Below are 24,491 nucleotides of genomic sequence, written 5' to 3'. Positions count from 1 at the left end.
CAAATTTTACAGAGTCTGCGTATTTTCGGTAACGACATCACGTACATTCTCGTGATAAATGCACCCTCGAGTTTACACCAACAGGCGCAGAAATTTGTGCAGCGATAAGTACAGTAATTCCTGTCGTTGAAATACGTTAATTGTGGTAAAAAATGCGGGTCACACTAAGTCATGAAACACGTATATGTGGACGTTCTATGCCTATAATGTATATATGTATATACTGTTAAGGGTTTGTATAACTTTGAACCTTTTGCGAGGCCAAAACCACACCGAAATCTATTATCTGGCCAGCCCTACCCGCAATTTGTCCTAAATTGCGTCTGGATTATATGGCCCGCTAAAAATAGGATTACAACGAGAGCTAGCCTAGGGCGTATATGTAATACAGCGACGAACATGTGATTTGCTTGTGTTTCACATTCACCCCGGCAAAGTGTAGAGAAGAGGTCGAGAGAGAGAGAGAGAGAGAGAGAGAGAGATGGCAGTAGGTGGGAGAGGGACACTCGCCGCGTTCAACTTTGTTTAAGCCCAACAGTAATGAGACAAGATTGGATCAATTTAATGATAGCAGTAAAAGTTGTCGGGGTTGAACCCTTCTTCCTTTCATCAAAACTCAAATCACTCACTATCCGCACGTGAATTTTTCTCGTGATTTTTCTATACCCGTTTTCCCAACCCTGTTTTACTAGGGGGTGAAGTTCCGATATAGAACTTCATTTCGTTATTACAAGGATTTTGTTCAGAGCCTCACGTCTCGCATATTATTTATTTTCGGATAATTGTGGCGTCAACCTTGCAAACTAATTGAAACTCGAGATCTGCGCGTCAGGATGGGTCAGGGATAAATCCCGCTCGACATGGCTTAAGGTGCTTTGTAGAACCGTGTTGGCCGTTACACCGTCTAAACCACCCCTCTTTCGATGTGCGGAACAGATTCGCGAAGTAATTAATTCAGCGTCGAAAATAGTTCGCTACCGGTGCCACTAAATTATGTACTGTGTATACATATATCAACGTTTGTTATGGCCGCATGTATACATGTAAGTGTCGGTTTAATAGCTCGATACGGCATTTAGTCCGTACCACTCCTCTCTTTCCAGTTTTTATCTCTCCGGCATAAGCTCACGAAACCGTGTTGAAATTACCCTTAATCATGCATAGACGTTATATATGTCTAGGCAGTTCGTCGCGTTATTATTATCGTCCAGTAGCATTTTCTTAGTCACGGATGTATGTACACGTATAGCTACGTGGGTAGGTGGACATGAAGATCTGTATCTATGTCGAAATAAACGTGTGTATTATAATTTGGTTCGCAAGGCACGCGGCCTAATTGCACCTACTCCGAGAACTTGTTTCTCGTCCTGTTATTAAAATTAGATTAGTGTAAAACTTGTGAATCATGAGACGATGATCGAGCATGTGCCGAACGATTAAACTCTTTCCCATACAGCGTTACGAGTGTTGTAATCGGTCGATAGCCAATTCCCATGCGAAGGTAGCCGAACAAGGATTTCATTCGAATCGTTCTACCGCAGGTGCGACGAATGTATTCGAGTAATATAAATTGTGAACAATTTACTTAGGACATGCCATGATCATAACATTACATTTCACACAGTTCACTGTAAAATATACACTAGAATGTTGTACCTATGAATAGTGATATTTGATTTCGAAATTGAGCATCACTGCCAGCAGCCCCTCGCATTGGCTGGTGTCGCGTGACGTAATCAAAGATTATCAAATATCACAAATACATTACATGTATGCCATTGTAATTATAGTATATTTTATAAAATGAAATTCATTGTCAGAATTTTTGCCGTCTTATCAAACGTTTTTACCAGTGTAAAACTAGACCCAGTTTCGAAGCGTATACCTATGTCCACATAGCTAAAAATTGTCATTTATTTATTCTGGATTTGATATATCACGTATGTATCAGTCGATCACGTAAATAAGAAATTTTATGTATAGCTTATGGTGATTGAACTAGAACGTGAAGAAATATAGTTTATTTACGTAGGAGACAAATTCTGTGTAAACTTTAACGTTCTCTCTGTATTTTGGTGCGGCAAAGATCAGTGGTGAGATGCGTACAGATCCAAATTTGCAATAAAAGTCTTGTTCACATTCAGGGTGAATGGCGTAATTTGTGTGAAGAAATATAACTCTGCAAATTGTCTCGCGGTCCGAACAAAACAACTTGCAGCCAATTTTCTCCTTTGAATACAATATAATTTTGTGGATTAAGGTACGTCAACAATTTTCAGACTACATAGAGCGGTTCCTTTGAACTTCTGAAGAGAGCTCATCAACATTTTGCAAAACAAGCAAATAAATTTCGCATAGGCTGTCATATTATTTGGAGCTGACCTGATCCTGGGGCTTGTAACTTGCTCCGAATTACTCGATATAACCCTTTTGGTCACACATTTTTCATCTCAATATTTTAGCCTGAATTTTATTACTCGGGAGTTCTTGGAATTCGATAGTTTCTATATCCAAGATGGCGGATTTAAATTCGAAAAAACGATAAAAATTCGATAATTCTGATCGAAACTTGTTACTGGGGGGTTTTTGAGGTTATACGCGGTAACAAAGGTCATTTCAAGTTGCGTATTAACCTTAATGAGGCTAGAAGATGAAAATTTTTTACGTAGGATGCTGAGCATGCCACTGCGACCGAAAGGGATAAAGTTTAATATGTTGTGCAAATATTGATGAAAAATCTTTAAGAATGGAGTGAAAAGTAGCAGCTGGTTTGAAAAGCCCGCGGTGTATTAAAATCAATTTGAAAGTGCGTCCGACTGCCGCCTATCGGTGCGCGGCTGCCGTTTCGTGTTTGGGATCTCGAGACCCTCTCGACTCTCTTAGTCTCTCGTAATCGGGGCCGCGCGCTAGCGACCGTATTATCGCCTGGCATAGTGTGTACCACACGTACCGTCGGTGCGACGAATGTGTTTGGTTGTGTAAATGCGTGTGTTAGGTGAATCCGGAATCGTCTGCTCCGTTGCTCTCGAGAGGAGAAGACGGTCGGCTAGAGAGGAAGCGAGAAGTTAGTTAGCCCGACGTCGAGCCAGTGATTGGCCAGAGATGTGCCGTCGATGTTTTCCCAAAACGCTGAGGGTGTCGCGTCAATTATCGCGTTGACGTTCCGCTGCATCGGTTCGGTCGTGCGGTGGCCGTGCAGTTTGACGACGTAAAAAGTGATCGTTACCCAGCGAAAGAGAGAGAGAGAGAGAGAGAGTAAGTGAGTGAGAGATTAAGAGAGAGAGCGAGGCAGCGGCCGGGAGAAGGGAGAGGAAGACGGAGCGAAAAGGAGAGAGGAGGGAGAGCAGTGCCGCCAGGCTTTTCTCCGTGTTTCGCCTGGAGTATCAGCATCGGGCTTCCGTGTTTCCCGCGACGGGTAGCAGACGACGTGATTGAAACGATGCTGACAGGAGCTGCCGCGGAGTAACAACAGGGCCGAGGAGGGGGGGCAAAGAAGCGAAAGAAGCGGAAGAAAAGGCCGAGGGTGGAAAAGAAAAGCGGGCCGCTTTTGCATGTTTTGATTTTTTTCGAGTCGGGGAAACGGCTCGTCCGTTCACTGACAGCTACCGTCGCACTCACGATGGCAGGCACAAAGTCCGTCGCTAACGTCGTTCAGATAAAACCGGTCGAGGTATCGCAGCAGCTCCAAGACGGCGAGAAATTCGTCAAATGGGACGAGGTGAGATTGTTGCTCGCGGGCTTCCTCCTGTTTTTGTGTTTTTTCAACCCTCCTCCGCCCATCGTCCCTTTGTTCGCCGCAAGTGCGATGATTGTCAACACGCGAAAAATTCTACTCATGTCAGTGACTGCTTATCAATGAGTTTCGTTCGATCCTGGACCTGACTGATTTTTGCCGACCAACGTATGCAGATTTTCATACAAAATTTAGGGAGATTAATGACGATCCAGTCACTCGATTCGCAATTATGTAATTGCTCTAAAATGATAGCTTCTTCACAATCTTCTTCGATGTTGACAATGGAATAAAATTTTCTGCCTAAAATATTGTACAGTAAAGATAAACTTATTATAGGCTAAACTGATAAGAATACTGGGAAATTTTTATATTGCTCAATGGCAAAGACCAAAATATTAGTAAGGAATAACGGTACTTGATGGATTTTGAAATATTTGATCGAGCATCAGAAAAAATTCTTATTCTGACTTACCATCGATATCTAATTTCATTTGTAATTTGATATAGATATACATGCTTGAACAACTGTCCTTCTAACAGTGATAATAAAATGCTAAGAATAAAAATGTCTGATATATTGTTTTCAACTTTATTCGTGTTATGATTTTCAAATTGTTTGTTGTTTCACGGGTCACGAAAAGTCAATAGAGTCCAAGAGTTTTATTTCAGTATGGCATAAATTTGGAATTTCATATTATTTGTTTTCATTCCTTTTTAACCGGAGAAACCGGGAAGTTGAAGAAATTTTGCAAGTAGAACTTTGAATAGCAATTCTGTTTCTGGACACATTCATGTGGGTTGGTTGTCCTCAGGGAATTTGCAACCTTCATTTCATTGTGCAATTCGATTTAAAAATAACCATTTTTCATTCTATGTGACAATATGATTTAGCAAACAGCATGTGACAAATGATGTAAGAATTTTTGCATACCTAGAAATGTTAAATAATTTCTTCTCACTTTTAAACTTCAGACATGAAAATATTGTGATTATTAATACAGACAAGAGAGACAAGAGAGATAATTTGTTGGGGGAGGAAATAACTCAAGATTCGAGTAATGCAATAATTTTTATTTTTCGCGAATTAATTTAAATCAATTTGTGTGATTCAATGCAATTTAAAAAATTTTAAATTGGTCTTTTTAATTCAGACAAATTTTTCTAATTTATTATTCACTTCAATTTAGGGATTTCAATTTTTTCTCTCGATAATTCTCAATAATTCAATCTAATACAAGTGATTTTTTAAATATTTCAATCCAAGTTTTTTTATTTTTTGTTTATTCGACTTGATTTAGAAAATTTAACACCATTTTTTTACTTGAATTCTATTCTATTTCTTCTCTATAAATAGATAATTCTGGTACAAATCCAAACTAATTTAAATCAACTTTATTTAATTTCTTATAATTCAGTTATTTCTCAGTTAATTCTCATGGTTTCAGTTACTTTTTGACAATTCAGTTTATTCTCATTTAATTAGTTATTTTGCGTTAACTCAACTGATTCTCTTTAATTCAGGTGAATTGTAATTAATTCACAAATATATTGACAAATCGTATCAGTGAGTTATTAAACTCGAGAATTTGACCAAGAATTTGAAAAGTCTAAGTTGGTAATTAAACAACTTCACTTGCATTTAGTAATGCAGACAAAAGTCTTTATATGTGTATTTGATGTCACATATTACTTCAATGTAGCATTAATTAGTTATTTGAAGTTTGTTCTACTTGGTATTATTAGTACTAAAAAAAAATGCAGACAACTAATCTCAGTTAACGACATCGAATGAAAATTTATATGGCTAAAGTATTTTGTTACTACGTTTGTTAGTTGAATTGTTGATTCAGTTATATATAATTGAATTGTTTATTCCACTTCAGGTGCACAGTTTACCGCAACTTTTTAAACCAACTTTTTAAACCCGTTATATATTCTCTGCTATAATCCAAATATAAAACAGACTTAACTCTCATAGAAGATTGCATCATGAAACAGCCAGTGCTGTCCATTTCCATCATAAATAGATCAATTCTAAGAATGTGTTAAGGATTCATTGAATGTTAACTCTTGTCTGTTGTGCGTCCTGATTTATTGAATCACAATTCTTAGTACCCAAACATTATCATAGCTTTGATTCTGTTCAATATCAATACCAGGAACTCAAGCTAATCCGAACGTGTCTTGTGAAGAAATTACTGTAATTAGAATATTGGTAACATCTCATTCAAGTTCGGCTTTGATGTATCTCAACTCTTTTGTTGGCACCTTTGCTTTCATTAGCAAAGAAAAAGTCTGTGTACCCATTACGTACATCTTGTAGCTGCCATTGAGATAAGGGTATTTTCTTTTATGTATGGATTGAGGAGAGGAACTGCTATGTGATTTATGTTTATAAAGCTGTGACGATTCATTGAATTCACTGGCAACCATCAAAGCTACCGCAACAGGTTCAAAGATTCTCCAGTTATTGTGGGTGTTTCGAATGTATTATGAACCGTTCTACTTTATCCTCCTCTTCCAATCTGCGGCACTGACAAATCTTTGCTTGGCTAAGCTCTCGACATATTGTATTACAAATTCTGTCATAGTAGGGAATGATTAACAGGTGTCATTAATTCAGATTTTGATTCAAGCTTGCTGGTCTACGCACAGAGTAACTTTTTTGATCAGTCGATTCTGATTTCACAGCAGAGAACTAAAAGATTGGTCATTTATAAAAAATATTTATCAAAGTAATACTGCTGCAGATATAACTACGCATTATTTTAATCGTCCAAATTGTTTTTGGATTTTGTCACAGGACTCAGGAGTTGGGACACCAGTCACGTTGCGGGTCGATAAATTCGGTTTTTATCTTCATTGGGTAGATCAGAACAATGAAATGGATATGCTGGATATTTCCACAATACGAGATACACGCACTGGAAAATACGCCAAAATCCCAAAAGTAAGACTACGGTAGACTCGCATGTATCATAAAATATATCGTATCGCTCATCGCTGATGAATAATTTTTTCGTTTTTACGTAAATTTGCGCCAATCCATTAGTGTTGTTGATTATGCAAATTATTTACATCCACAGTTAGTCTGCATTCTTGATTACCAGAATTGTAAAAATAGAATCCTCTGTACAGCAATCATTGGTAAATACTGCTACTAAAAATTCAAATCACCCCAAGTTCAGAACGATATTACAAGAATTTTTTTCTGCATGTCTAATTGATTGCAAATTAGTATTTTGGCATGACCTCATATAGCATAATTACACACGTTATGTAAGCCCATTTTCACGTCTGCTGTATACGTTAAAATCATAAATTTAAGGATCTACAAGTTTATACAAACTGTCTTGTTGGTCAGGTTTATAACCCGTGTCTATATTTACCCAACAAAACGTTTTCTGTAAGATAAACGATGCCATGTACATTTTCTAAATAATATCGAAACATCTTGCAGTTACAACTGTCCGGTATTTCGATACTAACAACGACCACGCTCATCAATATAGTACAATTACTGTTGGCTAATATAGAAATAGAAAGTTACCTGCCTTAAGCTCTATTATAGTTACTCATAGATGGTTTTTTTCCCCCCTGTTGCCTGACACACCTTCTCTTTCACCCTCTTGTTGTGTGCAAAGTAATTTATTAACAAAACAAATAACGTTCTCTGTCAACAGTTTTCTCCCTCTAGCCAAAGAATCAATAAATGCGTTGAGGGAAAACTTTTCTATTGCAGATCCTCGCTATCTAATTCAGAAACAGAAGACAATTGAAAAGTTTATGCTAACAAAGTGGCTGCAGAACGCTTCTATAATATCTACCACTGAATTTGTTACAGTTCTGAATGCGACGGTTACTATCGTTCTGCTTACGCGTAGAATGGTGTTCGGTGTATATGGATTTCGGTTTTCATTATTTTCTTATTATCTCATCAGCTAACAATGGAGTTTGGTCCGGGTGGGATTCGATTGTCAACTATTATCTGATCGATGAAATATTTCTTTACACAGGATCCGAAATTGAAATCCCTGGTAACAATGGGCTCTCAAGATTCTCTCGAGGAGAAGACTGTAACGGTGTGTTACGGCTCTGACTTTGTCAACGTGACGTTTATCAATTTTTGCACAACACGAGCTGAAATCGCACGACATTGGACGGATCAGCTGTTGAAAGTTGCTTACAACTTGACGCAACTTAACACGAGCTCAATAATGTTCTTACAAAAAGCGCACACTAAGCTTTCCTTAACAGCCGACAAGTCTGGAAAGGTTGCAATTAAAAAGTGAGTAACTTAATTTAAATCTAACTACATCATTTTTTTTTTTGCTCCAGAATCGCAAACTACATTTAAGGTAGCAAATTCTTTCCCTTGACATGGGAAGCTATGGAGAAACCTTTTGTCGATTGCTCAAAACTAGTAACATGAGATACAAACTGTATTTGGCAAACAAAATGTTAAGTGATTTATATGCTTTCAGTGTGATAAGAATGTTCGCGCAAAATAAAGAAGACCGCAAACGTGTTGAAAAAGCACTTGATATTTCCGGCATGCCTTCTGGCAAGGTAAGCCCGTTTATTATCCACGAGCAAAAAATGTAGTCTTGTACGCAAGTCATTTGACTTTTTTTATCTGCCTCCTCCATTTTCAGTAGCTCAAATCCAAATTCTTTGTATCGTTGACATTAGGTGGATAGTCATTAAATTAATAAAAGGATCATTTGTATGTTAATGCTGACATTTGATATTGATTGCTTAGCATTGAATTTTGGTCGACACAGCATTTTCTCTTGATGTAGCTTCGGCATTTCCCCAACCTTTCCATTGATGATCATTGGCATGGCTGTGTTCTAAGAACAGTAGACTATGAATTATTTGAGTAATGAAGCCATTCTGTGTTTGTTACTGGTCATTATTTTCGATCGATGACCTGTCAAACAAAATTAGACACCCGTGAACGTTATTATTTAAAGTTCTGGAAAATGGTTTGTTTTCTCCTTTATCATTTGTACTAATATTCGGCATACTATTCCAGCTACCACAGTTTTCGTTGGCGTTCAGCCAAGGCTTTGATTTCTCAATGCAGCATTTCATTTTTTACTTTAAGTGTTTTTAAACGGCCTTGGTTATCCACTAAATTTAATCTGACACCTTAATGTCTTTTCTACGACAAGTTTTCGACGAACGTAGCATCGGTGTGTAATAATGTATGCCATAGCACATCTTAGCACGATACAAAGGCCTGATGCCGTTGGTTAGAAATTCGTCTAGAAATTTGAAGAATAAGCAATTATTACAATACCGCTGCTTTAGAAATATGTAAAACAGAGTGCTTTGAAAACAGGAATTGTTTTGATGTCTGTGCAATAACATTTGTTTACCCAAGTAAACAGTAAATCATATTCGCTGGATCTTTTTACTGGCTGTTGGCCAGTAACAGAAAAGGAAGTTATAAATCTTGTTCATCTTCATTCAAGTGTCGGAAGCGTGTTAAAAATGCCAGGTACTAAAAAAAGTGTAAAAGTTTCAGTAGGTGAATGGAGTTTATAGGCAGAAGTTCATCTTGTACAGAAAGTACAAGAATATAACAGACTGAAGAAATGATTTTTAAACTTAAATTGAACATAGTTTGAAACATTAATACTAACTTTGATTTAATTTTGTTTCAGAATGATGCAATATCTTTGCAGAAATTTCAGTTTGAAGACTTCTTCAATTTTTATAAATCCCTCACTCAGCGTACCGAGGTAGAAAAGGTGTTTGATGAAATAGTGGGCAATGCGAAGCGCAGACTAATGTCAGCTGCACAGCTTGTAGAATTTCTGAACAAAACTCAGAGGGATCCACGATTGAATGAGATTTTATATCCGTATGCAAATACGGCGCGGGCAAAGGACATTATCAACGAATATGAACCGAACAAGTACAACGCGGGAAGAGGATACCTCAGTTTTGACGGTTTTCTCAGGTACTTAATGAGCGAGGATAATCCCATTATGGCTGTATCAAAATTTGATCTTTCCGACGACATGGATCAGCCGCTATCTCACTACTTCATCAATTCAAGTCACAACACTTACCTCACAGGTGAACCGCTGCAGTTCCATGTATATTATTTTTTTCCTGTCGTCTCCTTTTCGATTTCCCAATAAAAATGTTGATGTACTTTGAATTTTTCACAGGACACCAAATAACTGGCAAAAGTTCAGTTGAAATATATCGGCAATGTTTGTTGGCTGGATGTCGTTGCGTGGAGTTGGATTTCTGGAACGGCAGATTTGATGAACCCATGATTGTTCACGGGTAAAGTTTTTCTCTACTTTATTATAATGCCATTTGAACTGTCGGTGTATCTTAATGATAATTGATAATAATTGAAATGTATTCTTATTCGCAGATACACATTTGTGCCTGAAATATATGCACGGGACGTGATAGAGGCGATAGCTGAGAGTGCCTTCAAGACTTCAGAATATCCGGTCGTCCTCAGTTTTGAAAACCATTGCAATCCAAGACAGCAAGCAAAAATAGCACAGTATTGCAGAGAGTATTTTGGGGAAATGCTGCTGGACGCTCCTCTTGAATCTCACAAGGTGTGCCAAAGTTCTCTGTACTCAGTGGATACGTTGATTACAGAACTTTATTAGTATGAAACTCATCTTTATCGATTGTAGTTAGAACCTGGACAAGAACTTCCACCCCCATCATCGTTGAAGCGAAAAATAATAATAAAGAATAAAAAGAAACATCATCATCACCATCATCACAAGAAACATCACAAGAAGCAACAAGCACAGTCTCAGGATTCCGGCGAGGGTTCACAGGAAGCCGATGACAATGGACTGGTGAACATCGGAGCTGAGGGTGAGAGTGGACCACCGCCTGATATAATACCGCAAAACGAAGTCGTAGATGGAGTTGTCATCGGAGCCGCTCCAACCGAGCAGCAAATTGGAAATGGAGACATTCCTCGCGCTCCTTTGCTACAGCAGAGGCAGGGAAGCAAGGACAGTACGCAGGATGACGATGGTTGGTAATGCTTGAGAGATTGTTGAGTAGGAGAAGATCGCTAAATAACGAATTGTTCATTGAAACGGTGTGGTTATTAAATTGTTTACAGACGAAGACGAAGAGTCCACCACTGACGAAGAAGAGTCGAATGTTGAAGATATGAAACTGAGAATCGGTGACAAAATTCCTGTACCTGACAAGGTAGCGACAGCTGCTACTGCAAAGGAAACAGAGGCGGGTGCCGAAATATCGGCTCTTGTCAACTACGTGCAACCCGTGCATTTTAGCAGTTTTGAAAATGCTGAGAGTAAGTTGAGAATCTCGTTTACAGTGAAAACGATCTGTGGCTATTTTGTAATAACGTAACAATGTGTTTGCAGAGAAAAATCGCATGTACGAAATGTCTTCGTTTGACGAGAAACAAGCAACGACGCTGTTGAAGGAGAGGCCATTGGAGTTTGTAAATTACAACAAACACCAGCTTTCCAGGGTTTATCCCGCAGGGACCAGATTCGATTCCAGCAATTTTATGCCTCAAGTGTTTTGGAATGCCGGCTGCCAGCTGGTCGCACTGAATTATCAGACTCTAGGCAAGTTAGCGTCAATGATCATGACAATACTTTACTTACCAATATCCTTTGATTTATAAGTCTATCAATTTCTATTCCTAACAATTTTACTGTAAGGTAAATCTGTTATTGAAAATTTTTGAATTTCTTTTAAAAACAGATCTTGCCATGCAACTCAACTTGGGGATTTTCGAGTACAACCATCGTTGCGGATACCTTCTTAAACCAGAATTTATGAGGCGAAAGGATCGGCGATTGGATCCCTTTGCTGAGTCAACTGTCGACGGTATAATAGCCGGAACTGTACACATACACGTGATTTCGGCACAATTTTTAACAGACAAGAGAGTCGGCACTTACGTTGAAGTCGATATGTACGGGCTGCCAGCAGACACCGTGAGAAAGAAGTTTAGGACTAAAATCGTCCCGAATAACGCAATAAACCCGGTTTACGATGACCCGCCATTCATTTTCAAAAAGGTAGTGAGGCAACCGAAGTAAAATGATATGTTCGAAGAAATTTGTTCTATACTACCAATTGCGCAAGTGTATTATTGATTTTATCTACTTCTTCACTGCTAGGTTGTTTTGCCAGAACTCGCATCTTTGCGAATAGCTGCTTACGAGGACTCAGGTCGACTGATCGGACATAGAGTTCTTCCAGTCGTTGGTTTGTGTCCCGGGTATAGACATGTCGCTTTGAGAACCGAATGCGGCCAACCACTGCCTTTGGCTAGCCTGTTTCTGCACGTAATCGTCAAGGATTACGTACCCGACGGACTTTGCGACTTTGCCGAAGCGTTAGCCAACCCGATTAAATACCAAAGTGAATTAGAGAAAAGGACTAATCAGCTGTCTGTCTTCACAGATGACGTCGATGAACTCACGGAAGGGGATTTAGAAGTGAGCTTTTAACAAATTATCTGTACATTATTTCAGCCTGGCTATGTGATCGGTAGAATTGTGGTGAAAATAACCCTGCGTTGCAAACCTTTAACCCCTTAAACTGACAATTCTATGCCACTGATTTGAGATTCTGTGTGAATAATGAATAATACACACGATTCAATATTCCCAATAATCCACTAACCTTCCCTGACCGTTTTAGGATAAGGATAAGTTTGGCACAGGGGCAAGTTCCTCAAAATCAACAGTAAGTCGAATTTCCTTATGTTTAGGGTTACTATTATTAGATTTATATTCGTACAGTTCTCACCAGAATGCGATTTTCCAGGATGAGTTGTCAAAGGCAAAACGCTTGCAGTCAATCAGCGAATCAACTGGATCGTTGCCGTTGTCTGGCAGTCCGCATGGCAGGCCGTCCATAGTGGGGATCCTCAATTCTCCCGAAAACCAAGAACAAGACGAGAGCCCAAATGCTTCCACATTACAACCAGCGGAAAGTTCTGCGACGAAAAGTCCTGTGAATACAAGTACTGGTTAGTATTCTTACCACGTATGTACATAGAATTGAAGTCAGCTATCTTTTAAATAGCAAGCCAATTGCTATTTCTATTTAAATTTGTTTTATTATTCATTTCCACTTTACGTCGATTATTACAGTGAACGATGAGATAGTGGCCGACTCGTTTGAAAAGTTAATGGAGAACAAACTGATTAAGGATAAAAAAATGGAGTTGGATAAAAAGTTGGAGTCGTTGAGGAAAAAACACGAGAAGGTAAAACCTAATTATATTATTTACTAACCGAAACGATATGTTTGGCGTGCTTTTTTGGTGTTGGAAAGTATGTGAATAAATAAGCTTCTAAGAAAAGAATTTCGAAGTAGATGAATGAGATCTTGAATGTGACCTTTTTCAGGAAAAGATGAGAATACAGTCGCAGAAAGGATCACTGGACGGTGAAAAGCACAGATCTAAATTTTATGTGAGCCAGATGCTGGTAAAGCGACTTTCGAGTAAAAACATGTAACTATCCTTACTAATTGCACTGATCTGAGCTTATCGCAATAGTTTCGATCAAACGTCAGCAGTGGGGCTCACCAGACTAATTCGGTTCCACAGATTCTCAAGCGAAGTTGGACTTAGCACTCAACTGCTGGCCGAAACCTCTGAATGTTCCGAGGCAGAGCAACGCGACGGAGTGGAAGGAATTCCGCGAGGATTGCCTAGAAGTCAGAGCGAGAGACTGTTAGCAGTGTGCAAAGAGCATGTGCTGCAGGAGCGGGAACTTCAAGAGAAATATCACGACAGTTTGTTTGCAACGCTTGAAAAAATAATGAAAGTTTCACAGTCAAATCAGTTGAAATTGTTAAAAGAAAATCGTCAGAGAGAGAGAGAAGAGGCATTGAAAAAACTCCAGGCTACTAGGCAGGATCAGGTACACAAAAAATATTTTTCACTCATTTTGATCATGTATCTCACACTATTTGCATATATTACCAACGTACTATTCCGACAGGTCAAACAACTCGCCAAGCTTCACAGAGATAAGGGTGAGTTGGACAGAGTTAAGCGTGAGCTGGCTAAGTCTACGGTTGAGAGAGGTGTCAACGAGTGTACTAAACTGAAAGAAATTTATGAGAAGAAACGAGTTGAACTTGAAAGACAGCATGAAGAGGTCAGACAGAGGCTAGAAGAAGAAAAAGCGAAGGTACAGTGAATGTCAAGTAAAAATTAGCTAGAATTTTATACTTGATCGGAATTTCCCAGAAAATTAATCGTTCTCAATTATGTTCGTAAGATTGTTAAGGCTATGTTAGAAACAAAATAGATTGAAAGCTATTCCTTGAAATGTGTGACATAAATTGCCATATTTAAAGGTTTGTAAATATTTGACGTCGTATTGTGTATCGTGATGTGGAATTCATCACAAACGATTTTTCAGGTAAAAGCAGCTCTGCAGGCGGAGTATAACAATCGTTACAGCAAGTTTGAAATTGCCGAATTTACGTTATCTCCATCCGGCGGTAGCAGCATCCCAGAGTCTTTGAGTGGAAACACTAACTAATACCTCAAGTTGGGTCTGCGAGAATAATACGTAGGCCTTGAAACTTACTTGCTGTGTTTAGACTGTCCATCAGACACTATCCGACTCTGGTGTTTTCTGTGTTTTCGGGGACCTCGATAGGCGTGCTGTCCAAAATGTAAGTCTTCGTGTTTCAATTAATTACTTTTAAAATGGAAAAAAAAAAAAAAAACGCTTACTGCATCGAGTTGTGGTAAAACCGAAGAGCTAATTATTAGATATTGTTTAGTTTTCTTGAGAGATGTTGAGACAAGCGAAAGAAGTGGACAACTCCTGTGTTAATCGAGAGGCTCTCCTTTTCAAATCGCAACTAGGTACCTTACAGAATCTCTATATTTATCTCTTTCTCTTTACCGCCATTTTCCACACTTATTAGTATATTTTTATTGTTCTACGCACAGCTATGCCGATAATTTCGAAGAAGCATGATATTTTATGTATATGTACATACCATGCATTATTATAGTATGCTATCTTTAATTGACACTGATTTGATTGATCGAAGTCTGCAAATTGTTTTCAAACAAAGCGAGCTTCGTCACAGCGATGTTTTCTGACAGAAGGAAACTTTAATTTGGTCAAGCAAAAAAAATGGGTTGGTAATTCACACGTAATAACTATCCTCTTCAACTATCGAGTGTGACCCAGGAGCTCAGCAAACAGACTATTGAGAAGTAAAGATATGAAATCTAATTCTAAATAACTGTAACCTTTTTCAAAATATCGATTCACTTTGTTGTTATATGAATAAGATGTTACTCAGAAAACAATTCTAACCATATTATACTTATAGGGAGAAAAACAAGAAAGATGTAAATGAAAACAACAACAAAAAACAAGAACAAAACAAAAGTTAAAAAAAAAAAAAAAAAAATGCAAAATAGAAATATCAATTCATTTATAATTTATAAAATCAAATCTTGTAAGATCTGAGATGTATAAATATTTATGTGAATCTCTTTGGCCTATAAGAAGCGTAAGGCATGTGCGATTATAATATAACACATTTAACATATTTTTGACTGAAAGTAATCAACGTAAAAACATTTCTCAAGAACCTGCTTCAGAAGCGCTGGGACTGATTGGTGAAAACGTAATGGAGTTTCAATACACTTGTACATCTTGGCTGTTTGCCGAACAGTATCGCAAAGTTGCTATGATCGTAAATCAGGTATCTAATTTTTGTATTTCACGATTTATTCGAAGACAAAGCCAATGCATTCCTGCTTGTTTAGTAAATATTGTTTTTTTTGTGTGTACATTGTTGGAGAAAAACGTACGACATTGAAAATTTGGAAGTATGTGTAATTCCACTTTCAAGCTAGAGCCTATTTTTTAATTGATTTCTTAATCTGACTTGCGCAGTCAATGCAGTCAGTACAACATGCAATTAAACTGGGCCTGCATTGGCTGTTTCAATGAAATGAATAACGTTGCGTAAAATATAAGTTAGATTAAAGTATAATATTAATATATTTTATATATCCTATTGAAAGCAGGAAAAAAAAAAGAAATCTCAAGGCAACTTTTCATTTACTTATCGATGTTGAATATTAGGCGACGAAGTTGACCACCGGCTGTTCCCAGCACTTCTGACGTTCACCAGGATCTGTGTGAGATTCATCAAAGAATGAACTTTGGTCGAATCACCTCTTTGAGGAAGACAATCAAAAATGTTACAGAGTAAACTAAACTGTAACATTTTCCTTGTTGTTTCTAATCATATGATATACTTAAAATAAGCTAATCTTATTAACTCTAAGGTAAAGATTTAAGGTGTGTAAACTTTCTTGTAAAGTGTGTTATTTATTTGTGTCTAAATTATCATATTGTTCCGAATATAAGCCAAGGTTTTTTGCCGTTGACAGCACGCACCAAAATCGTCCTCGTCTTGTACGCGGGTAACTAAGGAAAACACCCTGAAATACTGTCTTAGAATTGGGGATCGGCTTGTACGCGGAACAATGTGGTATTATTGCTGACATTAGTATCGGACGTACGGTCATCATTATAGGGCATGTTCACTGATTATTGTGGCAGCATAGTTTTTACGGCAGTGGGATTCGAGGTCTGAATATTATTTGGCGTTAAGATATCAAAGTTGGTTAAACGATGTCTTGTTGCATCGAATCAACGAATTTGTTTTACGTTGCGTCTCTGCCCGAAATCCGACTGTCGATAGATAATGTAAAGGGGACATGTTGTGATATTAAAGGATCTCAAAGCAATCGTAGCAGTGCAAACAAGTCGTTACGAAAAAAACATCAAAATGAGCTGGTTGAGTAAAAATATGCGATTAAACTTCACACTGCTCACAACCGAGTAAAGCTATTTGTTAAAATGCAATAAGTCGCAGAATACACGGTTGAAGGATACAATTTTGGCTAATAAGTATTTCAGGGTGAGAAAGAATCTCATTATTATATTGATCCGGACGTATTGTTCCATAGTTGTAATATTATTCCAAGTCGCACTTTTGGTTTTAATATCTACCACCTGACGCCTGCTTATCTCAAGTACCGTACAAGTCTATTTTTTATACGAAGAGACAAGACATGATATTTTATACACAATATAAGTCGCAGGAATTGTCTTTCCTTCGGAATTAGTTTACGTGTTTTTTCCGTTCTTTGAAAATCCAGCTAATTTCTCTGCTCCTCATTGTTCAGAATAAGTCCGTTACAATATTGCTGCAATTTTGACATATTCTCAATATAATGGCTTGAGAAAGTAGGTGTACCGACAGCAGTTCACAAGCTTGAAACAACAATGCTTAAATAATGTAACGTTTGTCGAAACATTCAGGAAATGTTTGGCAATCGAGGGGAAACGAGCGCAGTCGATAGACAGAAAAGAAGAGAAAAAAAAACGGATATCACAATAACGATGCTTGGATATTAAAAGATACAAATACAACGTGTTGAAAAAACAAAAATGTAATGTAGAATTACACACATGCATGCATGTACATACGCGCGTACATATGGTATGTATATACCAGTAAAAGTTGAGGAGAGTTGCATTTTATAGATAGTCACTATTATACCGTGAGAAATAATGCGTGTTTTCCAAATAGTATGTAGGAGAAGTAAAATAATGCAACAGACATATTGTAAATGCGGATAGTAACGTCCAAGAAAAGTTACCATTTCTTAACAAAGACTCGAGCCGATCGTCTACCTGTCCTACCTACTGCCTCGATCCTAGTTTTTCTAGTAGCGATATGGATTTTCTGCTGGAATTGAACGTGTATAGTCGATGCGAGCGAACCTCGTTGTAAGGAAATGGCTTCAATTTTTGGACAGTTAGACCCAAATATATTGCCTAGTAATACAGGAAAGTGAAACCGAATACTTTTGATCTAGTTCTGGTAGTAACGATGTAACAGTACCACAACTAAACGACCTTTGCCGTTTCTGATGTGACGATAGATAGTTTTTCTCAGTTCGATGCTTTTATCCGACAAATAGTATTCATGCTGTAGAGCGTACCAGCTTCCTGTATCATTACACTATATTTGGAAGAAGTTAATGATTAGCGTAACGCCTCTTCCAAATAGGATTTTCCCTTAGGGTTGTATTGTAACTAGTTAGTGAATTGATACCTTTAGCAAATTGTAAGTTTAATGTTTATAGGAACGGTATTAATGTAGATATACATAAGCATACATATATGTATACCAACAGTTTTGCAGTAGCTCAGAAATAATTATAGCACAATGTTGTACGTGGCATAAGTGTGTATTTAAAAATGCACTGGAAATTTCGTTAGTTTGTATACCTCTATGCATCGCTGTTAACTTTGGTACAAAGAAATGCAAACGATCAAATTTTTATAACTTCTCTCTTTCTCATTTCGCAAGTCTTTTAACGCATATACAAAGCATTTGGTAAAAAATTTGGAAACGCGTTAAAAATTCTTACGAAGAAAATTTGTCTCTAATCGATATACTCATGCATTTTATGTCTGGTCTCATTTGATGAACAACCTAGTATTTGAATAGTTATAATTATGTGTGTAGTAGATATTCAGCTTGCTGTTATCATTTCACTTTTAGAGTCTCGACGCAAAAGAAGAAAGTTATTTTTTATGACAAATTATCAAGTAGTTATCAATTTTTACAAATAATTTCTTTACTGTTTCATACGAGTAATCATTTTAAAGGTTTTAATTTTGCTGCTAGCGATTTTGAAATTTATCATCACTGATTTTGGCAGAGTCCTAGTCACAATTTACTACTGTACCAGTTATCAATAAAAGAGAATCGATATTTTAGTTAGTAGGGGAACGAGTTGCGTGCTAATAGTTTAGTTTATAGAGCTGGGCATCGTGATTTTTCTACTAAACGGTACAAATTCTTAATATTATTTAATACAATTCCTTTACGTCGGAGAGAGCGTTCCAAGATCTTCCATTACAATACCGTATAGAATAATAATTATATTTCAATTTCAATCGCGCTGCAATCTGCAACTTTTATACTTGCTTGTATTTCCTTATCAAGAATCTACTTATGTATTACAATTCTGAAGCAACGGCAATCGAACCATTTTACTGTTAAGCGATCGGTTCTTTGTTGTATCCGTATATATATATATATATGTTTTTTTTTCTTCAAGTTTTGTCGCACAGCGTTCCACAAGTTACCGTTTAATTTAGGTTTAGAATAAAACTTGCCACTCGATAGTACAACGTACAATTTTACCTGGATAACAGTGATGCGTATGATTTGACGTAGACCTCGGATTAGCCGAATACTGGGTGTGGAGTAAGAGGCTAACTGTAGGAGAAGATGAAACCTCGAAGCGCATGCATTTTGTCACTCCGTCTATGCGTGCAAACTTCCGGATCAGAATTTCGTATCCCAGTAATTACGTCGTCTGTATATATTAGCTTGACCTCCCATCCTCCTTCATCCTACCACAAATATTCATATACAAAATAACGATAAATATATTATATCCATGTTGAAATATTAATTATGTGTTGTTGCTGTTGATGTTGTTATTATAATATAATGGTCATCATTGTTCATAGAGATGATAATTGATAAGATAGCGTTACATAAATACATAAATACATACATACATACATAAATACATACATGCGTGCATATATATACTATGTGCATTACCTTAGATATATATGTACAATTCGGTAAATTAAAGTAACGCATTATCCCGTGTATCGCATTTTAATATTTTGAAAATCTGTCGAGCTTGGCATGCGAATTTTTAAGATTTAAATTTATCCCGTGCAACTTATTACGGAAATGGAAATAATCTTTGGTTGGCTAGGCTATTTTTTTAATACACATTATTATTTATTTATTTATTTTACTTTTATTACCATATTTTCTCACACGCATTCACGCTTAAAATTAGTCAGTCTTCCTAAAAACTAACAACTAAGTCGTGTTACTTGAACTTTTAAACTCAAATTGTTTTCGCATGTTTACTTCTAGTTAGTAGAATTTTAAATCTCTACGGTTATATTCTCCGAAATAGTTGAATTTCTTTGGTACTTTAATCTAGGGAATTTATTAAACTGCTTCGCTCTCCTCAAATCTTCTTTCGCAATTAACTGATGTAAATCTAAGAACGAATGATCAGGATTTTTCATCATTTTATTTAAGTTAATTATACACACACACAGACACACGATTTTCTTTTGTACAAGATATATAGAGTTAAAATTACTGCGCACACACACGCACGACATACATAAACAAATATATATATTTATTAGTTGATACGACGTTGTGGAGATACAGGGTATTCAGAAAAATTAAAATGCAAGATTGACATATGCAACTATCATCATGTATAGCTGACAATTGAATTAAAACACTACGAGGTTTTACTTGTTTTATAGAAAGGATTGTCGTTAATTTAAATAAATTTCACCTTCTGTCGAACGTTTCACACGTCCGTCGTTCGTACCCATTTTCACGATTAAATATCGATGTACACGTACACCGGTAGCAGATTTGTTTTTTCTGGACACTCTGTAGTGTATATACATACATAGTATAACGACGGTATTAATCGTTTATAATCGAAACGGGGTGTGTGCATAGAATAGCGTAGGACAGCGATGTAGTTAAATAATTGCTAAGGAGGCAAGTGGATGAAAATACAAAAAAGGGAGAAACGAAAAAACAAAAAAAAAAAAATAAGTAAATAAACAAAACAAATAAACAAATAAATCATTAAAAAGCGTATAAAAACCTAAAGAAAACTTAATAATTTTAATAATGATAATGATAATGATAATGATAATGATAACAATAAAACTTAAATAAAAAATAATATTCGGGAGGAAAGGGAGAAAGTGTAGTTAACGGCCTACAGATAAATCGTAGCTCCCTGGCCCTCGTGACATTTTAACAAAGATTCAAAATTCTTCGACAATGTTACTTACTATATAAAGTTATTATAATTATATTATATTATATTATATTATATTATTATTAGGGCTATGCTTAGCTTTGTTATACCTTCTATATTAATAGGTTTTCCTACAACGATTCTCTGTACCTGAATTATTCTCTCTCTTTCTCTCATCTTGAAATTCCGTCGTATTTTTCAGCATCGATTAATAACGATTGCTTTCACTTTTGGCAAGTGTACCAATTTTTTATTTTATTTTTTTTTTTTTTTTTTTTACTCTTGTTTGTTGTCCTCTATACCCTGAAAATTAGGCTCAGTTGGTAATATATTTATACGATAAAGTATAATTTCGCTCAATATAAAACGGTAAATGGATAGATTTAAACCTGAGTTACGGTTTCCGAATCGTATAAATCTCGTTGTTATTATAATTGTTTCACCGCTAACGTTTAACTCAGAATACGAAACCAAAGTTACTATTGCAAATAATATGTATATATATATATATATATAATTACGTATATATATATATGTATATGTATATGCTTCTGTATACACTTAATCGATAGTAACAGAACAATGAATATTATCTGAACTTTGTTTTGAATAAATGTCGTGGGTCAGGAATCATGTGTTAAAGTAAACTAAAAGCAAAAAAAGAAGAAAAAAAAAAGATATAAATAATAATAAAAAGAAAAAAAAGAAAAAAAACGAATAGAAATATATTATCATTACGTATAATTGTATAAATACAGCGAAAAGGCTTATCGGATATGTGCAATCTCGAAAATCATCCTTATTAAATTTTTTGATGACTATTTTCTACTGAAATTTATTCAGTAATTTAGACTATATCATTATCGTTTTTATTACTAAGTGTACCAACTTTTCTTTCTTTTTATAAAAAATGTTTAGCATACGTTACTTGTGACCGCATTCTGCACGTATGCCCATATTTGCCTTCACAAATAGTTGCCAGTGACACAGAATTAATACCGCCGATGAGTAGACGGAATATTACTACCCGATGAAACGCGTCGAGTTTCTGTTTTATCATTAATGATTAAAGACAATTTGCGACAGTCAATGCGTATGACAGAAAATTATTAACTACGGTCATTATTGCCATTCGTCGCATAATCAAAGCTTTTGTCTTCCAGACTATATTAATATTAATTTCACGGTTTATTTAAGATTATATAATTTCGTGCAACCATAATTTTATCATAAATTATTTATTTTGTATATTTTCTTCTCTCTCTCTCTCTCTCTCTCTCTCTCTCTCTCTCTCTCTCTCTCTCTCTCTCTCTCTCTCTCTCTCTCTCTCTCTCTCTCTCTATCTCTCTCGTCTGTACGTGTCTAGTTCTCACTTTTTCCCTATTAAAAGATCTGAGAAATATTCGCGAGTGATAAATTATGTATGGAAGGAAAAAAACAAAAAAAAAAAAAACATCTCTCTCTGCATATTAATGTCAGACGCGAACTATGAGATATTTATTTTGCAGTTAAAAAAAAAAAAAAAAAAAAGTAATGAACTAAAAATAACCGGGCGATTCCTTGAAGCTTTTATTGTAAATCTGTTATATCGAATTATTAAATTATCTAATACTCAGCTATTAATAACATTTATACGCCACTTGAAATTTACCTTCACACATTTTATTCTACCTTTTAACGTTGATAATAATATTTATATTGATATTAATATTAATAATATCGATAAAAATAACGATAATAACAACCATAATGATAATAATGATAACAATAATAATAATAACATTAATAATAACAATGATAATGATAACGATAGCGTTCAGTTGAAATGAAATTTCAATTATTCTAAATTACGGCTTTTCCAAAATAGTGATTCGATCTTTTTTTTAATGCGTACAACACTCCGTATACCTACCTCCATGTTTCTAGAATTTTTCGAAAAGAAATTAATGAATATTTTTTCGATAAATCTTCTTCATTGCCACTTCTACTCTTATACACCCCTATATTTTATATGCAATACAAATTTGATCGCGTCCGTCTGTCCTGTATACAAAATTTATGACCTTTCTTTATTTTACGCATGCTCGTTGTGACAATAAGTTGATCATTCATTATTCTCCCGATGGGAATACATAAGATCACAAATAATTTCAAATCTATTATTTTGCGATTTTCGAACGAAATATATTTATATATTATATACACATATATATATATGTATGATTCTCTGCATGGTTGTATTTTTAATGCTTGTATAAATGCGTTACACATATATTACAGTTGTTTTCCATTGACCATACTTATTACGCATAACTTTTACATATAATGTATAATTACCTATATAACCTACATCGATATATATGCCATGAAATATTATATTTTACACTGAAAGTATTTAAATCTTAACGTAACAGAAATTATATTATACGTACATTGTACATCAACGATACAATATACACATGTATAACAACTACTTTACATTCTATTTTCTATAGAGGCATTGACGACATTAGCTAGAGCTTTTTTTGTCTTTTTTACATTACAATTGCGATTTGTTATTTTCATTCTTTTTTTGTTAATAATTATTATTATACGAATGAATATGAAATGAGTGTCACTTGAGGAAATCGTTCATATATAATCGTAGTGACAGTATTACAAAGGCATTTATACTTATTTAATGCTTCACCTCTGTACGTTTATACTTCGTCAGTAAAAAATAAATTCTGTAGTCATTAAAACTCCGATTTATTTACACGTATATCGTTCACTGATTGTACACCGATTTTTATGAATCTGAATTATGCTCTAAGAAAATACTTTGCCGACACGAAAGAAAAAACTATTCATGCATGCTGAATACGCATATTTCAATACTAAAGTGATATTTCTTCATCATATTAAACTCCGAAGTTGTCGTTTTGCTAAGACGATAAAAATAAAGAATAACGTTTTTGTTTATTATGTAGCGACACACGATCCAGATTTGGATGAACGGAAAAGACGAAAATATGATAGAAATAACAAAAAAAAAAAAAGTAAAGTTATAAAATTATAAATTCCGACACGTTGAAGACCAGAAAATTAATGATAAGCTAAATTCGTGACATGATTTAGTATACTTCGAATCCTAAGGGTAGCCAATGAAACTTGGTCAAGATTAGGAAGGGGATTTTTGTCGGATTCAAACGCTGGGAAAACATTAAACTGAAAGTACTATTCTAAAGAATAGAGTTAAAAAAAATGAACCGCACAATTATACATCGTCACAAGTAAAATCGACGAAGCGCATCATTTTTTTTTTTTCTCACAGATCGAAATTTTACCAATTGAAATATCTTTTCGTACAATGATAAATAGGAAATTGATATATAATCTTTGTAATCTAAGCTTTATTAATTGATGTTAATATTATTAAACGGTGATGCAAATTAATGTTTTTGCCCATATTTCAATTGAAAAATAAGTAATAACAAAAGAAAATCACGATTATGTGAAAGTCACCGAAGTATTTCTATAGTTCGGATGTGATCATACTTTCTCTTTCTATCTCTCTCTCTCTCTCTCACTCTTTATCTCCCTCTCTCTATCTCTCTTTGACTCACTTGTGCCTTGCCCTCAATCACCCTCCACCCCCACCCCTCCACCTCACTATTATACATATACATATACTGTGTAAACCATATTTTTTTCAAATTTATTTACTCTCTCACGTGAATGTATTCCATGTTCGATGTTGCTTCTACGTAGGATAACGTATAACATCATGGTATTAATATATACATGCATATACAC

At 35.7% G+C, this 24,491-nt stretch overlaps 1 protein-coding gene across 6 annotated transcripts; it reads left to right on the top strand.

Annotated features, from left to right (window-relative positions):
* The first annotated feature begins 2,919 nt into the window (after positions 1 to 2,919).
* Positions 2,920 to 23,764, top strand: LOC124300958 (1-phosphatidylinositol 4,5-bisphosphate phosphodiesterase classes I and II). 6 transcript variants are annotated; one of them, XR_006907373.1, is made up of 21 exons: positions 2,920 to 3,718; positions 6,540 to 6,686; positions 7,753 to 8,024; positions 8,221 to 8,305; positions 9,409 to 9,826; positions 9,922 to 10,042; positions 10,137 to 10,332; positions 10,414 to 10,768; positions 10,860 to 11,057; positions 11,131 to 11,340; positions 11,480 to 11,799; positions 11,902 to 12,222; positions 12,428 to 12,472; positions 12,554 to 12,758; positions 12,883 to 12,998; positions 13,141 to 13,247; positions 13,344 to 13,659; positions 13,741 to 13,932; positions 14,167 to 14,425; positions 14,537 to 14,621; positions 14,709 to 23,764. XR_006907373.1 is itself a non-coding variant. In XM_046755488.1 (19 exons), exons 1-19 carry the CDS (start codon positions 3,620 to 3,622, stop codon positions 14,287 to 14,289), a joined length of 3,846 nt encoding a protein of 1,281 aa, XP_046611444.1. In that variant the 5' UTR covers positions 2,920 to 3,619; the 3' UTR covers positions 14,290 to 23,764. The 6 variants fall into 6 exon arrangements, 3 of the variants coding, with proteins under 3 accessions (XP_046611444.1, XP_046611445.1, XP_046611446.1); XR_006907371.1 differs by having other exon boundaries at positions 14,537 to 23,764; XR_006907372.1 differs by having other exon boundaries at positions 14,167 to 14,621.
* The last annotated feature ends 727 nt before the right edge of the window (positions 23,765 to 24,491 follow it).

Source organism: Neodiprion virginianus, chromosome 3 (assembly GCF_021901495.1).
Source record: "Neodiprion virginianus isolate iyNeoVirg1 chromosome 3, iyNeoVirg1.1, whole genome shotgun sequence".
Classification (NCBI taxonomy): domain Eukaryota; kingdom Metazoa; phylum Arthropoda; class Insecta; order Hymenoptera; family Diprionidae; genus Neodiprion; species Neodiprion virginianus.
Note: the sequence above shows the minus strand (reverse complement) of the source record. Positions and strands in the feature narration are given on the sequence as shown.